The sequence below is a fragment of the Grammomys surdaster genome, unplaced genomic scaffold (genome assembly GCF_004785775.1).
Source record: "Grammomys surdaster isolate TR1022 unplaced genomic scaffold, NIH_TR_1.0 531, whole genome shotgun sequence".
In the NCBI taxonomy this organism is placed as follows: Eukaryota; Metazoa; Chordata; class Mammalia; order Rodentia; family Muridae; genus Grammomys; species Grammomys surdaster.
The window spans coordinates 501,061-518,341 of record NW_021604950.1 but is presented as its reverse complement, the minus strand read 5'-3'; the positions used below and the strand labels follow the sequence as shown (position 1 = coordinate 518,341).

Below are 17,281 nucleotides of genomic sequence, written 5' to 3'. Positions count from 1 at the left end.
GTTTCACTGTGTCTCTGTTTAGTTTCTGTTTCTATGATCTGTCCATTGATGAGAGTGGAGTGTTGAAGTCTCCCAGTATTACTGTGTGCAGTGTTATGTGTGCCTTGAGCTTTAGTAAAGTTTCTTTTCTGAAAGTGGGTGCTCTTCCATTTGGCACATAGATGTTCAGAATTGAGAGTTCATCTTGGTTGAGTTTTCCTTTGATGAGTATGAAATGTCCTTCATTATCCTTTTTGATAGCTTTTAGCTGATATTTGATTTTATTCAATATTAGAATGGCTACTTCAGCTTGTTTCTTAGGACCATTTGCTTGAAAAATTGTTTTCCAACCTTTTACTCTAAGGTAGTGACTGTTTTTGTCACTGAGGTGTGTTTCCTGCATGCAGCAAAATGCTGGGTCCTTTTATGTATCCAGTCCTTTAGTCTGTGTCTTTTTATTGGGGAATTGAGTCCAATGTTAAGAGATATTAAGGAAAAGTCATTGTTGCTTCCTGTTATTTTTTTATTATAGGGGAATTATGTTTGTGTGGCTATCTTCTTTTAGATTTGTTTGAAGAAGATTACTTTCTTGCTCTTTCTAGGATATAATTTCCTTCCTTGTTGGAGTTTTCCCTCTATTAACCTTTGTAGTGCTGGGTTTGTGGAAACATATTGTGTAAATTTGGTTTTGTTATGGACTATCTTGGTTTCTCCATCTATAGTTATTGTGAGTTTTGCTGGGTATAGTAGCCTCGGCTGGCATTTGTGTTCCCTTAGTGTCTGTATGGCATCTGTCCAGAATCTTCTGGCTTTTTTTAGTACCTGCTGAAAAGTCTGGTGTAATTCTGATAGATCTGCCTTTATATGTTACTTGGCTTTTTTCCCTTACTGCATTTAATATTCTTTCTTTGTTTTGTGCATTTGTTGTTTTGATTCTTATGTGACAGGAGGCATTTCTTCTCTAGTCTAGTCTCTTTGGCATTCTGTAGACTTCTTGTATATCTATGGGCATCTTGTTCTTTAGGTTAGAGAAGTTTTCATTTATAATTTTGTTGAAGATACTTATTAGCCCTTTCAGTTGGGTATCTTCACTCTCTTCTATACCTATTATACTTAGGCTTGGTCTTCTCATTGTGTCCTGGATTTCCTGGATGTTTTGGGTTAGCAACTTTTTGCACTTTGCATTTTCTTTGACAGTTGTGTCAATATTTTCTATAATATCTTCTGCACCTGAGATTCTCTCTTCTATCTCTTGTATTCTGTTAGTGATGCTTGCATCTATGACTCCTGATTTCTTTCCAAGGTTTTCTATCTCCAGAGTTGTCTCCCTTTGAGATTTCTTTATTGCTTCTATTTCCATTTTTATGTCCTAGATGGTTTTGTTCAATTCCTTCACCTGTTTGGTTGTGTTTTCTTATAATTCTTTAAGGGATTTTTGTGTTTCTCTTTAAGGACTTCTACCTGTTTACCTCTGTTCTCCATTTCTTTGCAAGTGTTATATATGTCCTTCTTAAAGTCCTCTATCATCATCATTAGAAGTGATTTTAAATCTGAATCTTCCTTTCCTGGTGTAATGGAGTATTCAGGAATGTCTACTGTGGGAGAACTAGGTTCTGATGATGCCAAGTACCCTAGGTTGCTGATGCTTATGTTCTTGTGCTTGCCTATTGCCATCTGGATATCTTTAGTGCTACCTGTGCTGTCTCTGACTGAAGTCTGTCTTTCCTATTATCTTGGTTGTGTCAGAACTGTTAGGGGTGGGTGTTGCTGCTGGGGTTAGAGCTCCTGGCTGCCCCACCTCCTCTGGGTTTTGTGGGATTGGGTGCAGAGCTGAAGCTCAGGATCTGCTCAGTGCTCAGGCACAGATCTTAAGGGATTGGTGCTCCTGGTCAGGAGTGAATTCCTGGGTTAAAGTGGGTCCCAGTTACTCCCTGTTTGGGGCAGGTATTGCTGTCTCCTTACCTAAGATACTGGCAGGGTTAGAGCTCCTGGGAGCATGCCTCCTCTGGAGTTTGTGGGATTGGGTGCAGAGCTGAAACCCAAGATCTGCTTATCTTATACCCACTTTCTATCCCTATAACTCAAGCAAAATACCCTGTCCTGGCCCACAGTGTGAAGCCATCTTTTTTTATTAAGGTATGTAATGCATGTACTCACAGATTTTTCCAATGAGAAAAAAATGGTGTTCACAGAAAATGGGTTGTTGCCTAAACTCTTCTTAGGCTGTAAGATGATTTAAATGCTTCTGGACTCATGTTGTGAGAGAGGGGGTATACCCTGTCATTCTCATTTCTCAGGCACCAGGATACCAGGTTAACTCCAGGGAACATTTCGGGCATCTAAGAGCTCATCCAAATATTCTGGCACCTTTGGCTGGTCACCATCAAATTTACATTGGTGCCTTCTGTAGTAGGGCTGAGATGGAAGCCTTTCCTAGCTTGGACAGGTACAGTTGGTACCAGAGAAAGCCTCATTGACCTCAGGGGGTAAGACAAGACTAAAATCAGAACAGGGACTGCTGGAGATGCCAAGGAAGATTTGGAGCTCTTTCTCCCAATGGGTCTACTATTAGATTTGCATAGGGCTGACCTCTGCATAGTATAAGGGGGATTCTTATACTCAAGCTTCTAGAGCATTCCAGGCAGGAACAGGGAAGCATTTTCCACTTGTGAGAAAATCTGACTTGCCAGGACCAGGAGGCAGAGGGAAATCTTAACTATCTCTATCTAACTTGGATCCCACATCCTAGCTGGGAGCTCACTCGGGCTTCTATTGCAGGGACCTGCTATGCTCACTACTTTCTCCCCATCTCAAATCTATCTCCTTGATTTCTTTTCCTCTTCTGTCTTCTAAGATGGTTACTCCCAGGAGTAAGGAAAATGAAGACTTACAAGCAATAGGCAGGAGTCCTGGCACAGGACCATCAAATCTACACTCCACAAGCTGCAGAAAAAGATGTTATTAGTGTTCTAGGCCAACACTGTCTCATAAATGAACAATGCCCATAGACTTTAGAGAGAAACAGGGTGTGCAAAACACCTTTTATTCTTTTCTTCACCTCCTGAAATATGTATATAACACACAAGTAAGTTTTGATGAGGAAAACACAGTGAGTCCTCAACGCACCCTCTCCTGCATCCTATTTCCCCAGGCCTCTGCAGGATGTGAAGGAGCCAACCAAGGGAAGACACAGGGCCAGAACTCAGGAGTAGACTAAGTACAAATTGACTGCAGGTTGCAGGCAGGTAAACCTTTCTGCCTGTTGTCCTAGAGTGGTAATAAGACCTCACAAGAAAGCTCATGCTAGGTCTTTGGTGATCATGCTGCGACTCTGGCTTTTCTGGTCAAACACAAAGAAGTTATGGCTTTCAGTATTTCCTTCAGATTTCCTAGCCTACAAAGCAGTGGGTGTCTGGGACATCACCCAGTCCCACAAGTCACAAGGCATTGTGGGAGGTGTACTCTCACTGATCAATTCCTTTGATGTCTGGAGTAGGTGAGGGAAGCCTGTATATCCTGATATATCGAAGTCACCGCCTCAACAGTGTTCAGGGCCTTAGGTAATTGCCTTATGACAGGATTCTTATGTGATTCTGCTTCTAGAGAGATCGCCAGGTGAGGAGAGACTGCCTGGCAACCTGCAGACCTTCATCTTCCATCTATCAGCCACTGCGGGGAAATCTGGGAGCTGTGGAAGAAATTTAGGCAAAAACTGAATAGGGCTTCTCTTTGGAGCAATGTTAGTTTCCTATTTATTTTTTTAAATCAGAAGCACCTTCAGAAAAAAGTGTTTATTTTGCCTCATAATTTGAAGGTGCAGCCTTCATGGTGGGAATGACATTATAGCAAGAACATGAAGCAACTGGTAAAATTTTCACATTTGAGGAACAGAGAGATGAATGCAAGTACTCAGCTGTTTCTCCTTTTTACTCAGCATATAGAGGGGGATTATCCAGTTAGGCTGAGTCTTCCCAGCAAAAGTAACTTAGTCAATAGATTGTCACAGACATGCCTAGAACATGCTTAGAATCCTAGTAGATTCTGGGTTCTTAAGCTTGACAGTATTATCTATCATACCCATGCCCAACACAGGGATGCTGGGCTGTGGCAACCATGCCAAGCTCTGGCATGTTTCTTCCCTTATTCACGTAATCCAGAGCAGTATTTTTGAGACAATGAACAGGAGAGCTATAGAAGACTAGAGATCTTGCACTTGGGCATCAGGAGCAATAGAAAAGATTCCTTCTGCTTATGAGCCCACTGAGGAATCCAGAGCAGCCTGGACAGGGCTCAGGAGAAGGCCGGGAAGCCTCTGGTGCCCCTATCCAAGCATCAGTGATCTAAGGTTAGAATCAATAAGAGACAAGCTGCTGGTTTTCTGGACTTAGTTTTTTCCCCCGACAGACTGAACACAAAGAACAGAAGAGGGCAGTGAGGAAATCTAATACCTGCTGATCTTTCATTACTGACCCTTAAAGAAGAATCTCTCACATGGTTACTGTGGTTTGCTATGATGCTCATGAAGCAACCATGGACCAGAATCCTTTGTTTTCTTCTCAGAATCTTACTCAAGACTACTCTGCAAGTTCATTTGGTAAACCAAATGTCAGCTTCCACAGAGTTCATAAGGCCCCAAATCATTATGGCTGCATCAGCCTGTAAGAAATGGATAAAAATGCAAGTTTATGCACAGCCAACCAGAGAATAGCCTATTTTCATAATAGCTGGTATTTGTTCATCCACTTTTTTTTTCTACAGTGACAACATGCACACTCATAGACATCTGTTTGAGGTGTCCACCATGGGCCAAGAAGATACGTGTCCTGTAGGGCATTCTCTTGTGATAACACCAGTCTATCTTCTCCTGACTTTGTTAGGGAGTACTCCCTATGTACAAAATACCTACTCTCAAGTACCTAATTCCTCAACACCCTGGGAAGTAAGAACTTCCCTATCTGTTTGACAAACAAGTAACAAGGGTTCTTTGAAGCTGTCAAAGTTCATGGCTCCATCAATACAGAACAGAGTCAGGCTTCACATCCATTCTGATGTATCATGGACATCTGGCCCTTAACAAGTACTCTAGAATAGTGGCTAAAACCTAGTTTCTATAAGATGTCAATGTCTACCTGCTCCCCAGGATATCTTAGTTAACGGACAGAGTCCACAGAGAGAAAAAGATAGAGCTCAAAGAAAGAAACATGGGGTCATGTCAATAGATGCAGAAAAGGCCTTTGTGAAAGTCTAACAACTTTTCATGATAAAAGAAGGCAGGAATATATGCACATACTTCCATATACTAATAGTTATATTTCACAAATCTATAGTCAAAATATACTATACATTGGGGAACCTCAGGCACATCTACTAAAATCAAGAGTGCAAACAGGGTGCCACCTTCCCTCTTTACTACAGTCCTTTAAGGCTTAGCTAGAGCAAGAAGCTATAGGAATGAGATAAGGGAGATAGAGATGAAAAAGTCAAGCTACTTGCATTGTGTACATAAGAGACCCTGGCCACGTAAAGCTCCACAAAGGAGCAGGATACACAGCTAGATATGTGCAGCTTTCCTGTGCAGTGATAATAAACCTGTTGTGAAGGAATCCCATTCACAAGAATCTTAAGTAAGCGAGTAAGTAAATGAGTAACTTGCCTTGAGTTAAGTCTAACCAAGTAAGTGAATCAATTACACAATGAAAGAAATTTAAACACTGAATAAAGGAAATTCTGGAGGTCAGAAAGGACTCCTCATGGTCCTGGGCTGAAGAGAATGAATGTTGTGTAAATGCTTCTACTATCAAAAGCCACCCACAGACTAGATGTGATCCCCGTCAGAATTCCAAAGCCACTCTTCATAGAAATGGCAAATATATCCAAGGATTTATGTGAAACATAAAAGATGAGGCACCATGAATATTTAGCAATAAAAATGCTTGAGATGTTATGTGCTGAAAATATTTCATTCAAGGGCACTGGCTGCTTTTGGAGGGATTCCAGGTCAGTTCCTAGCATCTATTTAGGAACTCCCAAACATCCTTGACTGTAGCTCTGCAGGATCCATTACCTACTCTGAATACATCAGGCAAAAGCAAGCATACAATGTACTCACATATAGGCAAAATGCTCATAAAAGGTTTTTTTCATAAAACAACTTTATTCATGACACATTATTTTTAAAAATTCCCATCCCCAGGAAATGAGTTTAAAAAAAATAAACAAAAGCCACCCCCTGACCCATGCCACCCTGTTCTCAGTTCTTCCCATTCCTCCAAATAAAAGAGAAAAAAAGTAAAGAAAAAACAAAACAATAACACCTGAAAAACAAAAACACCCCCAAACTCCCCAAAACAAAGTAATGCATTTCCCCAAGGGTAAGGGGAATTTACACTGGAGCCGCTGGGAGCGAGATCTTCTGGCTACAGAAACCTATAAAGAAAGACACTCAAAACAGAAAAAGAAACACAAAAGGAAACAAAATAGATCACCAACCAAACTGGAGGGGCAGGAAGCCGGAGGAAAGAAGGGGAGGGTGGGTGGAGACCTGGTAGGACAGGAGCAGGAGGGAAGGAAACAGGCTGAACAGTTTGGTGTCCTTCCAGAGCCAAAAAAAAAAAAAAAAAAAAAAAAAAAAGCCCTCCTACCACCCGAGCCCACCTACCCTTGAGCAGGCCCAGAGAGAATGAAGGGGAGCAGGGAAACAGAGAGCAGCTTGCACAGTTGAGATGTGTCCACGGCGAATCCCCAGAGGGAATATGTAGCCTCTGCCCTACACCCTGGGCCTTCCCTTACTCCCAAAGCAGGTCCCTCCTCACAGTTAGTTATGGGATTCTCCCCGCTTCCACAGTATATCTTTTTTTTAAAAAAAAAAAAAAAATTTTTTCCTTCAAGGTCATCTTCTGTTTTTCTTTTTTTTTAATTCTTTTTTTTCCTTCTTTCCTCTTTTTTTCCTCTTTCCTCCTAATACACACTTTTTTTTTAGTAAGGGGAATACCATGATGTTGCTCTAGCCCGGACCCTGTAGATTCAACCCCGGAGCTTGCTGTTAAAACCACTGTAGAGTTGAGATCGGGAGCTGTTGTAATTGGTAGTCCGGGTACGGTATCGGGCACGCAGGAACTCCTGGTCTGTTGTGCTGATGCCTGGTCTGTTGGTTCGTTTGGGAGTCACCTTGATTTGTCTTCCTCTAAACAGAGACTCATCTAAGGCCAGGGACGTCCTCACTGATTTTTGTCTGAGAACTCTATATATGCAAACCCTTTGGGATGGCCACTAAATTTTTCACAGAGTATAGTAACAGGGTTGACTGAACCACAGCCATGAAAATGGACTTCCAGCTCTTCTGCTGTTGCACCATAGTACACATTGCCAACGTAGATAGAACGGGCATGAGCCTTCATCTTCTCCTCAAGAGACATGATCACTGGGCCAGCATTGCCTGGGGGTGGACTCATATTCATCTGCTTCTTTATCTTGTTTTGTAGCTCCTTTAGCTTCTCAGCCTCTTCCTCCATCTCCCTGACTCGAGCTTTGATCGCTCCTCAAGGTTGGGAGCTGGAAGCAGAGTTAAACTGTTGCTGTGGATTCATCCAAACTAAAGTTGATCACCGAAGTCAGGCACTAAATGAGTTCCAAAGGAAGGGCTCTTATACTGATTCCAACCAATTCAAAATGTGAAGGGCTTGCTGGCTCCTAACTTAATTTTAAGCAAAGTAACTAAGGGTGATGCCTTCGTGTGGTAACAGTGTTGTTTTGAGACAGGATCTCACTGACTGACTGACCATAAAAGTTTTTTATAATCATTTTTAAAGACTCAGAGAAGTGAAAACTCACCATGTTGATTTACCTGTCCAGAGTCACAGAGCAAGTCCATTTTGGATCTGGAATGTGCACCTCTATCTCTTTATCCAAGAGGAGTCTGTTCTTCGAGAGAACAATGACTTCCTAAAGCAGGAGGAGCAAAGGGGACCCCCTCTGCCACACCAACTACATGCTCATTCTGAGAATCTGGTGACAGTCAGATGGCAATGGCCTGTGAAGGAGACTAGGATGAAGCCTAGCACACTCCGGGAAGGGATGGCCATGGGATGAACGTTTCCCAGTGCCCTCCATGCTGTGTGCTTCCCCTTCCCCAGCTGAGCTATGCCTGTTGTATGAGCATTAAAATGCTCATGAAGCCACTGTGCAGCGTTCAGACTTCCCCCTTGGCATGAGCTGGGTATTTATTAATGGATGCCTTGCCTTTCCTCTGAGGGGTCTACTCCCTCAGGTGCCTTGTGCTGGATCTTAGAGAGTACATGTTATTAGTTTTTACATATGTTTAATTCCTTAATGAAGCAAGATATTTTCTTGCTACATTATATTTGCAGTGGAGCTTGGTGATTGGGCAGTAGAAGAGGTAGGCAGAGTGAGGAGTTGGAAGGAAAAGGAAGGGGAGGAGAAAAGAGGAAGGAGAAAGGAAACAACATGAAGAACCATAGATCTTTAACAGTTCCGGGTAACAATTTCTATCAAAAGGTTAGATATTGGGTAATAACTCTAATTGGTTGGGTACCTTGTGTATTGATCATTTCCAAATATAAAAATCCATTAGATAATTTTTAGCATTAAGAGTCTTCATTCTATCAGGAACCATGAGCATGGCGAGTATTGTCTGGGGCTTAGCAAAGAACCATGAGGGTGACAGGATTGGCCCAAAATCCATACTTTTGGGCATGCTCTCCTTGGAGCTGATTGATGGAACCAGCTGCCACAGTAACGTATCATGGGGTACACTTGGCCTCTGGCTGCTTCTAGTGCAGGAACATGGTGGGTGGCACAGATAGCTAGCAGAGGCGGTGCTGCAGCTTTCTAAACACCATCTGATACAGATGGTGCCCAACGTGAGGCCTGAACCTTTGACGCTGGGATTAAAAGTCCCATGCTCTACCTACTGAGCTAGCTAGTCCTTTCTGAAATAAGCAATCTTTCGTGCTTTGCTCCTGTATGAACCTTTGGCATATTGAGAGCAGTTATTATAAAATGCTATCTTCTGATTCTGAGGTCCACAAACAGGCATATACCACCCTGGATGTTTGGACTCTCTTCTGAGTATGGGACATCTCTCCATTTGTCAGAATTTTATATTACTGTAGATAAGGATCACGGGAATGAAAGCAAAAGTGCATGTCATTTCTGTCTATTCAGATGCTAAGACTTCCTGACTTCATCGGTGAGGAGGAAGCTGGCCATTTAAGCTCCTTGGGGAGAAGAATCCAGTCCAGGGTTGGCCTCGGGCACAGTTTTGTACAAGTTGACTATGACTGAATAGCCCCAAACTCTTAAGGCTTCTTTTTCTTCTGCATTTTCTTTAAATTCATTTTTACTATTTACTTCTAGCTGGAAATCTGGAAATCACAGGGCACAGAACCAAGATTTCTTGGATACAGGTTCTCTGTATGTTGAAGGTCCCTGAAGAAGCAGCCTGTCACCCACTGTATAGATTTAATCAGAAACATGGAAGCTCAAGGAAGGCACCAGAGGTCTTACAGTTAAGCAGGTGAATTATGCATTAGAAGTTTAGTTTGTACTCATTTTGCCTGAGGGAAAATTAGCAAGTTGGGCTGACTAGATTGTGTCCTGATCTAACTTGCAGGTGTGCCAAGGAAACTCAGTGAAAAGTTTGGGCCCAGCTCTCCCAGGATGGCTGTTATCCAACAGAGGAGAGTCAACTCAACAAGGAAAATGTTCCAGTGGGAAGCCACATGTCCCTGCTCTCAAATGGGAACTTGTCACTGACACACACTAAAATTACAGGCTGCAGAGATGCTTTAAAGACTCCCTTCACCTAAGACTGTGCAGGATCTCCTCGGGCTCAGATTCCATCTGCCTTGCCACTTCCATCTTAGTAAGTGCCCTGAGTAAGTACAGAATTAGAAAGTGGTTAGGACCAAGGCAAGCTGTGGGAGGAAGAATTCTGTCACTGCAGGGGGAGTTTCAGCATCTACCATGGTGACACTGAGCTCTGACACCCTCTCAGCACAGGGTACTGTGTTCTGCATCAAGTGCATTTTCTTTCAAGGATATTCATTTCCTTAAGGTCCTAAAATTACTTAATTTTTATAAGATGTCTATTAATTTTAATTTCAATTTATTTTTCTGAACTAATTACCAAATTTACTTCATCATCCATAAGTTGTGAGGTGTAATTTCTAGAGGATTTCAAAAGTGATCCTTTGTATACATCTTAAAAGGTAGTGAGTGATGTTCTAACTTTAAATTTAAACTAAAACACTTAATTTTGTTTCTGTTGATCACATACCATAAAAAGAATAGTGTTTATATACTGGCTTTTATAGTGTGAATACTTAGAAGTTCAAAAAGCCTTTGGAAAAAAATGGGTTGTATGTTCAAACCTCATTTAACAGAGGGCTCCTTGCTGATCTTTATTGACTAGGATCATCTTAATAGCCTTTCTATACCCTGTTTAACTTCACAAATTATGTCAGCCCTTAGCCTCACTCTGCCTGACAGAAGCATCACCTGAGTCACTGTGGTGATGAGGTTGCAGGACATAGATTGTTAATAAACAGTGAACATGGTCTTAATGCATACAGTATTTGTGTTCATTAATCATTTCTCTGTTCTAGTCATTGAATAAATATCATTTATTATTTTCTTTTTATTGGATATTTTATTTATTTACATTTCAAGTGTTATTTTATTTTCCAGTTTCCCCTCCACAAAACACCTATCTCATTTTCCCTCCTGCCAGAGCTCTCAGGGGCTAAACCACCAACCAAAGAGTGTATATGGAGGGACCCATAGCTCCAGCTTCTCTCCTGCCCAATCAGTTAGATCAGAGTCCCTTAATTCTGCAGATCTGAGAGAGTGAGTCATCTTGTCTCTTAAGCCATGCTCAGCCAGGATTGTGTGAGCTGATGAGGCACAACTAGGAAAGGACAGGCTCGAGAATTCTTTGTGGATTGTATCCAAGGAGGGTTCATACACACCAGAGTGACTTCTATAGAAAGTATACATCTTTCTTAAGTCTACATGCCTTACTGATTCTTTTTGTTGTTTGGTTTTCCAGGACAGGGTTTCTCTGTGTAGCCCTGGCTGTCCTGGAACTCATGCTGTAGACCAGTTGGGCCTTGAATTTGAACACCCACAAATCTCTGCTTTTGAAGTGCTGGAATAAAGGTGTGTGCCCTCATTGCTTGACACTGATTCTTTTGATTTAAAATAATGTAGAACTGCATCATCTGTTAAATTTGTAGGTGGCAAGATGACTAGAAAAATATTGTCTTTGTCTTTACCTTGAAATGAAGCGTGTCCATCCAAGGTAGGTTTGGTCATAATGTTTTAGTTAGTCTAATCAAAGAAACTGTAACAATTCAACAATATATACAGCACATTTGTGAATATATACTTCCAATAAACTTCCAGTTAGTATATCAGGAATCTGGAGAAGGACTCAACCCTCAATTATAAAAAAAAAAAAAAAGAGGGAATGTGGCCTCATATAGAGCCTGTCTTTCAGGACAGAGTTTGGCCACCTTCATTTGATTCTGTAATTTGGGGTAGCCTCAACTCTCTATTGTAGTTTTATTTCCTTCTGACTTCATATCCTGAAAGAAGAGACGGAGTAGGCTCGTCTCCTACTGAAATTTGCCCATTTTGTTTGTCTTTTCCAGACAATGTTCTGGATTGAGAGTAGAAACATGGAAGATGTACTTACACAGTATCACTCAAAGACTGAATTTTCAGTGAAAGTTCTCTGGAAATGACTCTGCTCAACTGTTCTGCTGTTTTGTATTTTATCTTTTATCTTCTGTTTCAGGCAGGGACAGAGCTGACCAGTCACTATGATCTGCCTTAACTCTTCCAGAGCACAAACATAAGGTATCTCATGAGAAAACCAGCAGGCAAAATATCCAAAGAGACCATCTTGTGCTGGAACACTGACATATTTGGTGTGTATACACCATGTTCTTATATACCTAGTGTCCAACTTACGCAGGCACATGGCTGTGTATATGTTCAGGAGGAGGGGATTGGAGCTCAGCCTAAGACTGTTCAAGGTCACAGTTGGAGGAAATAGCAGATTGTGGGTGGAATAAGAAATGTCTGGATTCACAGATCACAATTCCCAACATTTGTTATATAAATATATTAAGAAATTTTGTTTTACTATCAGTAAAGAGAGTAAAGAAAACCCCAAGTAGAATAAGTGCATACCCAATCCACAAGACCTGTTTCACTGAGAAGGACTGTTTTTTCACACAATCCTCCTCATATAAACTCGCCCAAAATAGTAAAACTCTATAAAGGTCCTGGCAATCAAGATGCTGTGGATGAAAACCATTAAGATGCTGTTTCTGTTCCAGGAAAACAGACACATGCTAAATAAGAAAAGACATAATCTGTGATGTATGCAGTTGTTAATTTTAAAGGAGCTCACACACATACCAACCATGGGACACAGGATCCAGCCATGGCTCAACTTAGGACAAGTGAGATGATCTGTGGAGTGTGAGGTGGACCTGTGGTTTTCAGTGGAATAAGAGTGCACGGGCAACTGAGTGTTTTCCTTAGGGCAGAAGAGTAGTCTGGAGTGAAGCTTGTGGTTTTGCTCAGGATGAGACATTGCTCCACTTTTCTCCTTAGCTTCTGTTCTTATATACAATGAGTAAGAAGAGTAGACTCCACACTAATTCTAACATAAGAAACACCTTTTTCTCTGAACTTGGCATTGGGATCTCAGGCAACTACTTCCTTCTTCTCTTCCATATTCTCAAGTTCATTTGTGGGCACAGGCCCAGACTCACTGACATGCCCATTGGTCTCTTGTCTCTAACTCACCTACTGATGCTACTGGTCATGCAATTCATAGCCACAGACATTTTTATTTCTTGGACCGGATGGAATGACATCATATGTAAATTCCTTGTCTACCTCTACAGAATTTTGAGGGGTCTCTCCCTTTGTACCACCAGCATGTTGAGTGTCCTCCAGGCCATCATCCTCAGTCCCAGAAGCTCCTGTTTAGCAAAGTTCAAGCATAAATCTCCCCATTACATCTCATGTGCCATCCTTTTGCTGAGTGTCCTCTATATGTTAATTAGCAGTCATCTGTTACTATCCATTATTGCCACCCCCAATTTGACCACGAATGACTTCATTTATGTTACTCAGTCCTGCTCTCTTGTACCCATGGCATACCTCATGAAAAGCATGTTTTCTACACTGCTGGCCATCAGAGACATCTTTCTTATTAGTCTCATGGTCCTCTCAACTTGGTACATGGTGTCTCTCTTGTGTAGGCACAGGAAACAGGCCCAACATCTACAAGGTACCAGCCTTTCACCAAAAGCATCCCCAGAGCAAAGAGCCACCCAGACCATCCTGATGCTCATGAGCTTCTTTGTGCTGATGTCCATCTTTGACAGCATTGTCTCCTGCTCAAGAACTATGTTCCTGAATGATCCAACATCTTACTACATGCAACTCTTTTTGAGCCACATGTATGCCACAGTCAGCCCTTTTGTGTTTATAAGCACTGAAAAACATATCGTTAACTTTTTGAGGTCCATGTGTAAGAGGATAATAAATGTTTGAATATTCATTGATGGGCAAGAATCTTTAAGAGAAGCCAATATACTGGCATCAAAATTGTCAACCATGGCATAGTGTCTGTGTGCTTTGGAATACATGAATATATAAAGTTGTATTTCTATTAAAAGGATTTACTCTAACCCATGTGCTATCAAGCATGTAACAAATGATTAAACCACATACCCTTCAATATAAAAAAAAGAGTATTTTACATTATAGTATTTTATTTTATTTCTCAATGAATCTTTAAGGGAGTTCTGTGAGGTGGCTTTTGCCCAACATGATCTTAGGTTTCCTACAATGTTTGTAACTGTTTGACCACTTCTAATATTTTTTGATATTTCAATTTTCTGTAATACATATTTTGACAAATTAGAGAAACATTTTTTGCCATAAGTAGTGCTATGATCTAGAAAGAAAAGGAATTACACAAATAACTTTCAAAACAGAACTATGTGCAAAAGGCACAGGTTAACTTGTACAGAAATACTAAAAATAACAGGATTTAGAATTCCTAGGATTTAAAATGGAAACAACAGAATTAACAGAACTAGAATTAACAGAACATATGACCAAAACACACCCTCTGCATGGTATAGGATAGTGTTCAATCTTCAGGTGCAAGTCAATTCCAGCACAGAGTGCTGTGGGATGGAGCCCTGAACAGCAGAAAATATCCACAGCACACTGGCCAGCTCCCTGGAGGTTCAAGACTCTACCCCACAGCTCTCCTGAAATCCTATTCCTCCTCCTTCAGTCTGCACTAGAGATAACTTCTGGTAAATTCTGGTTTGGAGGGAAGCATTACTGTTTATGAGGCAGTTGAATAAACTGTATTAAGAAGTTTAATATCCCAACTCAACATAAGTCACTCTAGATTGCTAAAGCAAGGAAACACAGGGGTCATTAAAATCTTTCTAAAATTTAACTTGGAGCTCAGGTTTTAGACTGTTGTCCTCTAGACTTACTGTGTCTATACAATAAACTGATTTCTGGCTTCAGCTTGTTTGTCTCAGCCTTGGTTGTTCAGCAACAGTGGAACACAGACAAACAATGAATGTGTTATCTCAGTGAGAGAAATGAAGTTTTACATGGATTGACTGATATAGGATAGCAATACACTTAGACTCAGACACACAAACCACATCATTTTGGAGGTTCAAATAAAAGGGCAACAGAATTTTTTTGCTTGATAGACAGACTTTCAATTCAGCATGAAAACAAGTGTTGTAGATATGTGTGTTTATGGGCTATATGATGTGTATGCACTCACTAGCACTTATTGAGTGGCTAGAACATTTAAATGGCATGTTTTTGTGCTTCCTCATAAAAAGATATGTTATCTTCATACACATATCGCAACATTGTCTCTAGTGTCCCCAAGGTTTAGTGAAGAAAGTATTCACTGCACAACAAAGACCTGAGTTCAGATACCCAGCATCCACATATCACTAGACAATGAGTACCAGGCATCCTTCACCCCCACAGTTGTTATGGGTAGATGGGAAGTGAATTCCAAGGATCTCTGCAGTACTTAGCCTGACCCATCCATCAACAAAGTGGAAAGTCAGAACCAGTGTATTGGTTGAAATCTGATCTGTGCATGCATACCATAATGCATAGGAGCCTGTATTCACACTCATGAACACACAGACACACACAACACAACACACTAATTTAAAGTCAAATAATGATGAGAATCTAAAAACCCCAGAATGTAATTTTTCAATAGTAAAACCTTGTGACAAAGTATACCACACAGAGATTTGAAGACCACTCTCTGCTTGTCTGAATCTTGTTTGCAGTCTCTCCTGGGAAAGAGAACCTCTTGCTGAGGTCCTGCCAGCACCATGCACTTCTGCACTCAGCTGCAAAGGCAGCTCCAGTTTTGTATCTCCTGGATGAGTTTCTTGTGAGTGCAAAACTCCAATGTAAATAGCAGATCAGACATGTGAGTCTTTAGTCTCAGGATGTGGGAGGCACATTGTGCCCCTGGAGCCATGGACTCAGTTCTTCCCAATTCCTCCTTTTATCCAAATCCACTCTACTTCTTTCTCTCATTAGAAAAGAATGCCTTTCTAAGAGATAATAACGAAATATAGCAAAATACTATATAAAATAAGACAAAACCATCACAACCAAGTTGGACATGACTCACTAACAGAAGGAAAGGGGCCCAAGAGAAGACACAGAATGAAGGAGCAGCTCATTCACACCTCAGGAGTCCCATGAAAACACTAAACTGGAAGCTATATTGTTTATGCAGAGGACTTGGTGCAGACCCATGCAGGTTCTGTGCTTGCTGCTTCAGTCCATGTGAGTTCATAGAAGCTTTGCTCAGTTGATTTAGAGGTCTTGCTGTCTTGTTGTCCTCCATTTCCTTTGCTCTTCCATTCTTTCTGCCTTATCTTCCATGGGTTTCCCTGAATTCTGGAGAGAGAAATGTGGTGGAGGCATCCCACTTGAAGCTATGTGTCCCCAAGGACTGTCTCTCTCTGTCTCTCTGTCTCTGTCTCTCTGCCTCTGTCTCTTTCTGTCTGTCTCTATCTCTTTCTGTCTCTCTCCTTCTCTCTCTCTGCATTATGTCTGGCTGTGGGTCACTGTATTTGTTTGCAGCAACTGCAGGTGGAAATCTCTTATGATGACTGAATAAGACACTCATCTAAGAGTACAGAAGAATATCATTGAGACATGGTACCATCACCTTTTCTAAGATTAGCAGTCTTTAGCTTTACCATTAATCTCTGATCTATCTAGTTACTGGCTATTGCTCACCCAAACAGTTTTGGGGATGGGGTACAGCTCATGGAATGGGCCTTAGGTCAAATCACACGTTGATTGGCTATTCCTACAAGTTTTGTGCCAGCATTGCCCTAGGTCATTTTGCTAATGGGACAGAATCAAAGACTGTGTGGTTGGCTTGGTGCTGTGTGGTTGTCTTGGTGCTTACCTTGTCTTTTAGTAGCCTGAAAAGTATCTTCTCATATGAAAGACACAAGAATGTAGGGTGAAGTTTCTACATTGGCATCAGATCAATCTCTCCATGTTCCATGCATTTTGTGGTTGTTGTCTTTAGTAAAGGGGCTTTGCTGTCATTTTGTGGACAGCAACCCCTTGTCTTGGTAACTGCCTGTATTCTTTTGGGATTTCCATGGGACAGTAAAAGAGAAGGACACCTGAGAGGTTTTTCTGACTTGGTAACATGTCTCAGTGATATTCTTCTGTACTCCTAAATTAGTGCCTTATTCAGACATCATGAGAGACTTCCTCCTGCAGCTGCTGTAAACAAATATAGAGACCCACAGCCAGACATAATGCAGAGAGGAAGAGAGAGACAGAGACAGAGAGAAAGAGACAGAGAGAGAGACAGAAAGACAGAGAGACAGAGACAGAAAGAGACAGCCCAAGAACACATAGCTTCAAGAGGAATGCCTCTGTCTAATCTCTCTTCAGAATTCAGGGAACCCCATGGAAGACAAGACAGAAAGAATGGAATAGCAAAGAAAATAGAGGACAATAAGAGAGCAAGACCTCTAAATCAACTGAACAAAGCTCCTAAGAACTCACATGGACTGAAACAGCAGGCACAGGACCTGCATGGGTCTGCACAAGGCCCTCTGTGTAAATAATATAGCTTTCAGTTTACTGGACTCTATTGGACTCCTGTGGTGTGAATGAACCAGTCACTCATTCTTGTGCCTTCTCTTGG

General features: G+C 41.3%; 1 protein-coding gene and 1 pseudogene across 1 annotated transcript; one reads left to right on the top strand and one right to left on the bottom strand.

Annotated features, from left to right (window-relative positions):
* Positions 1–6,954: 6,954 nt before the first annotated feature.
* LOC114633144 lies at positions 6,955–7,508 on the bottom strand (annotated as a pseudogene).
* Positions 7,509–12,609: 5,101 nt separating this feature from the next.
* Positions 12,610–13,575, top strand: LOC114633141 (vomeronasal type-1 receptor 51-like). The gene has a single exon (XM_028781755.1). It carries the CDS (start codon positions 12,643–12,645, stop codon positions 13,573–13,575), a length of 933 nt encoding a protein of 310 aa, XP_028637588.1. The 5' UTR covers positions 12,610–12,642.
* Positions 13,576–17,281: the final 3,706 nt, after the last annotated feature.